The following is a 10,143-nucleotide window of genomic DNA, read 5'->3' on the forward strand; positions in this document are numbered from 1 at the left end:
ATTGGCACAAGTCGAGACAAATTAACCAGAACGAAATTTCTTTGGAGTGAATCGTCGGCTGAAAAATTAAATCAGTACAGTGATAAATTATTATTGGGTAACCCGGCACAAATAAATGATTCTCGCCTGATGTTAAACATCTTTATATTTTAGCTTTCCATTTAATCATTTCTTTTGCCCACAAATTTTTGTCAGCAGCCCAAAACCCTGGTCTAGAATCGCAAAAGATCCCGAGCTTGTAACCTGCGATAAGAGAGAGAGAGAGGGAGAAGGATGAGATGTAGGGCAGGAGGGTATGATAGCAGGTTACCGAGCCTTGGAGCGCTTGAAACAAAGTCTAGGATGTCTAGATTTTTCTGTCAATTTTTAAAGAACTAAAACGGTCAGTGCATAACCGAGGAATAGCCATGCAAAATTAAATCAAAGTTCTTTTGGTTGGGAGCCAATTTTAAGTTGTCGCAGGAAAAAAAGTTCTCGGCCGGCTTTGTTCTTCATCAATACGTGTTGTTTATTTTTCATTATTAGTTGTTTTTCGTTCATCTGTCTTTCAGTTTGATTAAGTTATAGTCAGAGTAAGCCCTTCCTGTCAATTTTACGTGATCTCGCCCTCACGTTCTCGACGTTCTCGGTGACCTCGGACATCACCCGGCGTGTCCAACAGCCAATCAAAATTCGTGACGATAGAGACGGATTTAGCACTTATTGTACGTAGGTGGAATAAAACAATATAAACAAAGGCGAGGTTGTCGGAGTGTATAAATTGTTGAACCCGCCGCGAAATTACTCATTCACAGTTATTCGCAAGAAGTGCATGTTCTTATTGACACAATGGGAAATTTCTTGGACTCGATCGACGCTCAACCTGCCGAAGAACCTAGCACCGATTCATACTCATCCAACGAGTCTCTGGAATTCAGCACAGACGAAATAATCATCGATTTGGACGCGCCTGAATACATGGAGTACCTCAAACACAAACGAAGGTTGAGTAGGAGCGAAGGAAACCTCAACGACATCTCTTATCTTCGATGGATGAAAGAAAACAATATAAGAGGCTCGCAGATCAATCTCAGCCAAAGGTGAGAGCGAGTGTGTCGAGTTTATCTCGAGATAATCTCGGTTTTATAAGCATTTGTCAAATAGTTTTTAAACGATTAAGATTAAAAGCTAGTAGATCACTTCATCGATAAACATCACAGTGGGATCAGAGCCAAAAGTACAAAGAAAAGTACAGATGCATGTCGTCGCATGACTTCGACTCGTACATTTAATTCACGGAGTTGTTAATTAACTGAATATCGTGCGGAGCGAGTGTTTGTTACGGATTTGTTGACTTTGCTCAGTCAACGTCTGCAGCTCGATTCATTAATCGGCATAACTAAGTTTGCAAGATGAGTGCTGGTTCCGAAGAAAACGTTTTAACAGTGTCGCCAGACTGATAGTAAACTACACAAGTGTATGAAAGAATTTAGCACCAAGCGTTCAATGGAACTTGAGAACGAACTCGCTAATGAGTCAAAACGTTCATTTCGTCTTAACACTGGACGTGTCTGAACATTTTAATAATCTGACAAATCTGAGTGATTCACTAGTATTTGAATTATAAGAAATTTAACTACACCCCGAAGTAGTTTTCGAACATTGTGGAAAAAGGCATCACATCCAAAATGTTACATCATGCCAACATTTTATCATCGTCTAGATATTGGTTTATCATCAAGGTTTGTTTTTACAGTTACCAAATTAGTTCTTGTTGACTAACAAAACTGCCCGATGGCCCAGTCAATACTTTAAGTGCACAATAAATTAAACCAGTCAAGTGGAAAGGAAACCAGCTATTTGTGGTGTAAGAAAACAAAACCGATTTTCCTCTCGCGTGCCATCTTACACGTACAGTTTGGTGCAGAGAGGCGTGAATCCTGGTTCGCGGGTTTGTTAATTTAAGGTTTTGACCCGATTGTTAAAAAACTTGTCAAAGCACAATATATTATTTGTTGCTTAATATAGCCTCTATTTTGGTCACGTCTAAGATGTTCGTGTCGAACGTGGAGCATGATTTTAATGACTTTGCGCAGCTTTGCGACAATGGTTTTTCAATAAACTTAGTTCTCAATTGCCGGTGAGAAATTTTTCAACAGAATGTTCCAAAGGAAGAGGTTGGAACTGCTAAAGGAACTCAAATGAAAGCAGGAATATCTTCAGTTAGGCTTGGATAAATTATGTCGACATTATTTACTGCCTGAGGCAGGAGGCTCTGCCTGCATATTAAATACAACAGTTTTTAGCGAAATCGAGCAAAGTAAAGGAACAAAATCAGTGAAAGAAAAAGATACACAAAACAGATAAAAAAAATGACAATAAATTCTAAACAATCCAAATAATATTGAATGACTTTAGCCTATTGGGGGCTCGCCTACTTCAGTGACAAAAAAAGGCACACACCATTCCCCCACATTATCACCCAAAAACCAGTGGAATTACAAAAAGATGAATTCCGATATGGCTAACTCACATTGTACTCATCATAATTCGGCGAGCATGATTCCGTTGTCCGGAGCAGGGTTTTGATCATAATACTCCATTTGTACAAGCAATTCCGGCGGGAATAGAACGCCAATTTACGAGCACAATATATGTGATTTGTCCAAGCCTAATATCTGTCAACTCAAGCTTCTTGGGTTTCATTTGGTTTTTTTTGAAGGGCTTCCAATTTTCAGTTTTCGAAGCATCCAGATTTTACTAACATGGTTTGTTGATTACGCTCAATTACACTACACCCATCCAAGTGTAAAGGTTTATTGTGTTTTTGTAAGGAAGCGCTTAATTAAAACCCCTGCTGAAAGAACCACAATTAAAAAGTAAATGATTTTCAGATTGCGTTGCCCTTGTGTTCGCAAATCAACATTCTTGCTTGAGAAAACTACTCTGTTTTTTTCAGCAATTTCGTCAGCAAACGGAACATAACTGAGTGACTAACTATCACCTAATCGTAAAAAAAGCAACCATTAATTTTCTGATGGTTATGTTAATAAAACCCTCTGACTGCTTTGAAAGGAACTGAGTTCATGCGTACAATTAAAATCTTTGACACTGGCCTTGTACTCAAATGTAAGTTGTGGCGAATGGAAAATTCGAGAATTTGCAAGATCGCGGACTTTCTTAGCCTGCGAACGCAGACGTATTTCCGGCTGTCGCTTCACTCCGCCGTAAAATAACGTCTGCGAAAACGAGCCGAGAAAAAATTTCCGTGACGTCAAAGCTTTTGTCTTGTTGTTAGCCAATAAAATTCCCTGATAGAATTTGACACTCGCGTACACGCGCGATGCAGAGTGAGAGACGCGGGAACCCGGCGATTTAGAACTGGCATTTGCTATGAGCTCGGGCGAAACACCCGTAAAAGATTTCTACGTCTGAGGTTTGTTTTCTATGCAAAGTAAAAGTTTCCAGTGAAGAGAAGATAAAAGTGTTTGGAAAAAGTTCTCTGGAAATTCACAAATTAATACTGCGTTCAACTGAAGTCGATCTGACTGCTTACGTTGGAAGCTTTGCCGCTCCAAATGTTATAATCGTCTGCTTCGCTACAAGAGGGCTTTGGACAAAGTAGCAGATTTCGAGAAGAAATCAAACAAGATTTTAAAAATGATGGCCCGTTCCGTGTAAAACGACTCGCTAACGAGCTAGGACAGACGCCAGAGGCGAAAAAGAGTCTGCTTTGAAGGTGCGAATGTAAATAATCGCTCGCAATTAAATGTCACGTTCGATCCGAGCTTTGGTGCTTCTTCTTTTGAAAGCTCTTATCCGCCTCCTGTTGTCACTTTTGGTGCTGTTAGCCCTATTGCCCCAGTAGCTTTGCTTTCATCACGTCGTTTTCTCGTTCCAAACGGCTTGCTTGAAAATGCTTCTGGAGGAGTAACATCGGGCTTCACTGACCGAGTGTTGACCTCCACGCCGAAGTGCACACAAAGATTTCAATAAACAAACATGATGCAGTTGATGATATATTCGTTTAACCCTTTAAACCCTACGATCAAGATTTGAATTCTCACTTGTTGCCCCCATTCATTTCCTACAGAAGAGGAGGGGAGAGGTTGTTTAAATATCCAGCAAATTCATCTTACAAGTGTGAACCATGTTTTACAAAGCATTCATGCTGATCACTCATAGGGCTTAAAGGGTTACAACAGGCTCTACGTGTGGTATAAAATGACAAAATAAATAATTGTAAGTTGAAACCCTTTCATAGAATGGTATGTCACAAGCAGTCAAGATGCAAATCTAGCTACACTGTATTTTAATGGTCTCTTGTAATCAACTAGTCTCCTTCAGAGCCGTTATTTAAGGTCGTCACGCAACGCTCCTCCAAATACGCGTTTTAAACGCTTTTAATACGCGTTAAAACTAGCGGGGAGGAGCGTTGCGTGACGACCCTAATAACGGCTGCGAAGGAGACTAGTAATCAACATGAGAACCCCTTAAATGCAATGCATAGGTGGTGAAAAATTGACATTGAATGTGATGGCTTTCTCAGAAATGTGCATATTTGTCAAGAACCACTCACAAAAGTTCTGATTAACATTTGGCAGGAATACACTTCAGGAAACAAGGTGGATTATTTCAAAACAACTAAAATTTAACAGTGGAAATTTAAAGAACAATAATCCAGTTTTCCTTTAACAAAGGAGATCTAAAAAGTTGTGGGAAAAATATCACTGGAAGAGTGTTAACACAAGAACATTGTTTACAAATTTGTTTCAGATAAATTATGGGAGTAATATATTACATGATGTAGCAAGATTCTCAGCAAATATACAAAACCTGTTTAATTAAAGGCATGTTTATAGCACAGTTATTGGATTGTTTCTATGGAAATAACACATGTCAGAAGTATCAAAAACTGTGTTCAGCCACATACGCTAAGCCAAAACCAATATTAAGTAACTGTAATCTTAACTACCAGCATGCAAATGTTCTTGTTAGAGTAATCTATTGTGTAGTTCCAGAAAATGTCCATACTCCCCCCACAGAAGGGATTGGAAATTCCGGAGGGGTGGGGGTTCTCAAAGGCCCAAATATGTAAGTAAATGTATGAAGCTTGACTGGAATTTCCAGAGAGGTGAGGGAGGGGGGGGGGGGGGGGTCTAAGGAAAAATCCATCCCATGGGAAAGGTATGGATAATTTTTGGAACTACACATTCTATTGCAGCTGCAAATGAAAAAATGCTTTTAAATGTTGTGTGAAACCACATTTCAAACATTAACCAGGGGTCATACAGAACTTTTAATTTCAGAATATTTTCAGAATAACTTCAAGCATATTGCATTCTTTTCACACTTTTTAAGGGCTGTAAATGCAATAAGTGCCAAAAGCAATTGTTGCAACTAATTAAAAATTGGTTCATGCTTAGCGTGCGTATATCGAGTTATGGATGCACGCGGGAAAGTTTGGAGAGCACGAAAGAAGCGTAAGAGTTGCGGGAGGTGTAGCCGAGAGCAACTCTAGCTTCTTGAGTGCTCTCCAAACTTCCCAAGTGCATCCTTAACTCGATATATGCACAGCTAAAAGCATGAAGCAATTCTTTTATAACATAGTTAAAATAAAGTAAAGATTTGGAAAACAGGTTTTGTTTCCTGATTAATTACAAAATTCTCTGTAAAAAGAAGAAAAGTGAAAGTGATTTCTCAAATCGGTTTAATCTAAACGTTTCATTAAACTTTGAGAAGCTCTTATGAATATACATTTTTTATGGTGTTGTCTCTCAGTAAAACATTTTTCATAACATAGTGCACGCATGCTTCCCCTACATGCATCTGACTTGCACATGTCATCCAATAGACGCATGGCTGTGCGTATGTTGAGAAATGTACCATGATGACGCCAATAGAAATTAGATTAGGATGCACGCACGCTATGTTATAGAACGTGAATAGGTCCGTGATCACTCTGGAAGGATGCAAGGGTGTGGTCCTTGTTTGACTGTGGGGTGCAAAAGTGTAGCATTTCTAGCAATTAGCAACACAGCCTTTGGATCTCTTTCTTCTGAGCTATAGATTTTGTCCCCAAGGAGGGTCTTCAGTGTTGAGTACACAACGGCACATTGTTTGATAGTTTGCGTGTAAATGATGGTTCTGGTTGCTGCTGAGCCACAGTCCTTCAACTCATCGGCTATCCAGGAGAAATACTCTGCAAGGCTAGCATTTTTCCCCATGTATTGTACAACATAGGCTATGTTTTCTTTGTTTGGGTTTTCATGAACAATGTGGGAACCATCCATTAGCAGCACTTTAAATATTGCGCCCCTGGTATCCTTTGTGGCCGTGGCAGTAAATGCAATGAATGGGGTTCTTGGAAGAAGGGACCGGAACTCGTGCAAATGCGAAAACCAAACTCGAAAAGCTGCATGTTTGTTCATTTTTGACTTTCCCCTAGAATGGAAAATATACTTGTATAAACATGTAAGCTTAAACAAAATATTAGCCAGCTAGAACATTCAGTTTTTCCAGTGATCTCTCCCTTGTGTCTGTGGTAGCTGTCACTGTAAGGGCAACGAAAGGAACTTCCAAAAGCAGGGACCTGAACTCATTAAGTCTTGAAAACCACACTCTGAAGGCTGCATGTTTATTTGATTTTGATGTACCCCTACAAAAATATGAAAACCACATAAGTTGGACTCCTTTGGGTACTGGATGCAAATGAAGCACATTGTTGAACCATTGCTTGTGTATTTGGTCCAATATTGTTTCTATTATTTTTCGCCATCTGTGTCCGGTACACCAAGTAAGAGCCATTATATAGTTGTGTGTTGTAGACATTGGCATAAAAATAATAAACTGCAACAGGGTAGAGGCCAGGAATATATAAAGCATAAATACATTCGCATGACCCTTCCCATAAATCACGGTGAAAATAACAATTTCAACAAATAAACGAATGTACTGCATGCATCACCTTCTGAATTTAAAGGAGATGTCATGTTATCAAAATAATTTGCATGCACTCAACAACAATTTCATTTCATTGTCTGAAATTGACATAATATTAATTCAAAAAAAGTACGAGGAAAAACAACCACGTAAAGCTTGACCTAGATATACTTAAGAAGCGTGATTTCAGGTAAACAACAAAACAAAAGAAAATCTCGATCTGAGACATTCTGAAAGATGCTCATTTCACAATTGTTCATTTCGTTCCATTTGGAGGAGGCAATAAGTCAAGTAAAAGTCCCTGTATAACTTACCAATGGGATATTATATGAGCTTCATCAATAGCCACAGCTCGTACGGACTTCTTGTAACTGTCGCTTGAGACCATTTTACGCCACCTTTCATCGCCCAACCATGTTTCTGGCGATCCGTAAACAATAGAATACTGGCCATTTTCCACTGCTTTCCTCTGCGATTCAGTGATTATATCGCTCAGACAAATAGCACTTATTCCAAGCGAGGTTAATCGACTTACTTGGTCTTTCATTAGGCTAACTAATGGCGAAACTACGATTACTATATTTCTCTCACGTGCTGGCTCCAGCGAAGCAAACACTTCGGGTAATCCCTGAAATATCATTGACTTTCCAAATCCAGTAGGTAAATTCACGAAAACATCCTTATTATCCAGAACGATGCATCTTATGGCCTCTTCTTGTTGTTGATTGAGGTTCTGTATTCCAAATCTTTCACAAACTTTTCTGAACGCCAACTGCACACAAGACTCAACATCGTCCGCCATTTTTTTTACACGCGTACTCGTGTGCCTCACGCTAGACACGCGTGTTTAGTTCTGGACTTTTCTGAACCAAATTGTGATTGGTTCAAAAAGAATGACGTCATGGAAATCGTTTGTGGGTTCGTTTTCGCAGACGTTATTTTTCGGCGGAGTGAAGCGACAGCCGGAAATACGTCTGCGTTCGCAGGCTAGGACTTTCTTTGCCTTCTAAAGAAATGCGGACTTCGAGTCGGCTTCGAGAAAAAAAATCAGGCTGCGATACCCATGACAGTTGACTAATATATTTTGCAGCACGCATATCTTTTGAAAGACCATTCGCTAAACCTAATATATGTAAGGAAGATATTTTTAAAATGGAGCTCTCGAGCCGGAAATCTACTAGACTCACAAAATTTAAAGAACTACTGTAGATGTAAAGGCCAGGAAAGGAATTGATGACAGCTGTTTGCAGGCGAACGTTGTCAATTTTGAATCAACGCCAGACCGCAGCTTTTAATATTGCAATAACTTTTGTTGTGTGTTGTTTTCAATATTGCTTAGTGTCCGGCACATGTGAGGGGTTGTGGTTTCTCAATTATCGGTATCACACAAACCGTTCCTATCCGCCCAATAGGCGAAATAGCAGCCTTAAATATTTTCTAATGTTCAGCATATAATATCGCGGCGACTCTTGCGAGCGCAAACAAGAAAATATGGCATTCTCAAACTGTTATAACTTAACGGACTTTTTGAAAGGAGATTTTGGTTCTTTTGACAGCAACTTTCTTGTAATGATTTAACGTGGTTTAAGTGCTAATAAATATCTGTTTGGTCAAGTAATAAGTTTGATCTTTACTCATTTTTTTTAGCACTCAAGAATACAGTAGGGACGTGAAGGCCTCTAGAAGGCGCTCGGCACCTGTGATTGGAAATGAAATTTATGTTATCAAGAAGAACAGCGAAGAGTGCGAGAAGCGATCCTTGGGAAGCAAGCAACGTATTGAGGACATAAGGGAAAAGTACCATCTCAAAGACAGGAACTATCGCGCCAGGAAATACGTGTGGAATGAAGAAGATGAGAAAGAAATACAAAGAGAACGTGAGGAAAGGAGAAGGCTTCGTCAAGAAATTCGCAATAAATACAATTTGCCAAATGCCTCGCAGCGCAGGATTACTAAAGCAGCAACGGGATGAATGCGAGCTTGAAGATGTAGTGTTGGGAAGAAGCGAAAATATCACTGACAGTGCGGTTAACTGGCGTGATGTGGTAACATCATCCAGAATGCCTTGTGCCTACCAGGGTTACTGAATCAACCTCACATTCAGGAAAAATGAACCGAATCGGGCGTTAACGCAGTGTATAAGACCTAAAAAAAACAATGTGTGAATAGTCAAAAAGGCAACTCAGTACAGAGTTTACTGATTGTATTGTGAATAGTTTAAGAGAAAGGAAGTGCGTGTTGTACAGTAATGTTTATTTTATGAAAGCTATTTATAATATACGTGTCAAGATTCATTTTCTATTTATGTATAAAGGTACTACTTTTGTGCAGAAAATTGGTCTACAGCAGTAATTTGAATAAAGTTGAAAAGAAAAATTCTTGCGTCATGAAAACGCTGGGTTAGCTATTTGTGGAGTAGCTATTGCAAGAATGAAAAGGCTGTACTTTCAATTTCGAAAAGGAAGGTAACTGATAATATGATATCATGATCGATTCAAGTTTATTTTTAGCGCTTTTATGAGTCGAAAGGAGATTGAGGTATTTATAAACGTACTGAAAACAAAAGAGCGCAAAACATCATCATGACTTGACAACAAATGATTATAGTTACGTTCTTTAGGGTCTACCCCTACCATTTAAGTTTTCAAGCTTCCAATCTCTGGGCGTCTCAGCATTAGGAAAAATAAAAAAGAATTCTCAACATGGTTCTTTTTCCAGCAATTTATTTCTCTAAAAATACTTTGAATTCTGTTTCATAAATACGTTTAACAGTTTCAATAATGTTGGGATACGTAGCTATTAAACGTAATAATGCTGAACTATTTGCAATAAAATCTTCAATATTGGATATATTAACCAAAAACGAACTCAGGAAAGCAAAATATTGATCAGGTTTATTTTTAACACTTATATGGACCCAAGCGGATCTTGAGGTTTATATAAATAGACTGTAAAAGAATGAGCGCACAATACGTCATGATGACTTTTCATTATTTTATGAGTTGGGTCAAACCTCTCCCCTTTAAATTTTTTAAATTTTTTAAATTTCTTCCCACATCTTCGGGTGAGTCGAGTTTTGGACAAAGCTTAGCCCCAACATGGTACGTTTTCCCGAGCAAACTAATTCTTTTGAAAAATACTTGAAAGTAAATGGAGGGTGACAAATTTCGGAGTCCAATTATAAAAACTTTAAATATTTCAAATGGTTTTGGAGTAGCTATT

The 10,143-nt window shown here is 38.8% G+C and overlaps 2 protein-coding genes across 3 annotated transcripts; one reads left to right on the forward strand and one right to left on the reverse strand.

Moving 5' to 3' along the window:
• The first annotated feature begins 754 nt into the window (after nt 1-754).
• On the forward strand, nt 755-9,626 carry LOC146457524 (uncharacterized). The gene is made up of 2 exons (XM_085091849.1): nt 755-1,079; nt 8,569-9,626. The coding sequence occupies exons 1-2, from the start codon at nt 829-831 to the stop codon at nt 8,891-8,893; spliced, it is 576 nt and encodes a 191-aa protein (XP_084947975.1). The 5' UTR covers nt 755-828; the 3' UTR covers nt 8,894-9,626.
• Nucleotides 4,795-7,907, reverse strand: LOC146457525 (uncharacterized). Of its 2 annotated transcripts, none has more exons than XM_085091847.1 (2): nt 7,236-7,907; nt 4,795-6,423 (listed from the first exon to the last, which is right to left on the reverse strand). In XM_085091847.1, the coding sequence occupies exons 1-2, from the start codon at nt 7,721-7,723 to the stop codon at nt 5,937-5,939; spliced, it is 975 nt and encodes a 324-aa protein (XP_084947973.1). In that variant the 5' UTR covers nt 7,724-7,907; the 3' UTR covers nt 4,795-5,936. The 2 variants fall into 2 exon arrangements, with proteins under 2 accessions (XP_084947973.1, XP_084947974.1); XM_085091848.1 differs by lacking the exon at nt 4,795-6,423 and adding an exon at nt 6,463-6,637 and having other exon boundaries at nt 7,236-7,905.
• Nucleotides 9,627-10,143: the final 517 nt, after the last annotated feature.

The sequence above is a fragment of the Pavona decussata genome, unplaced genomic scaffold (assembly GCF_977016875.1).
Source record: "Pavona decussata unplaced genomic scaffold, jaPavDecu1.1 SCAFFOLD_241, whole genome shotgun sequence".
NCBI lineage: Eukaryota > Metazoa > Cnidaria > Anthozoa > Scleractinia > Agariciidae > Pavona > Pavona decussata.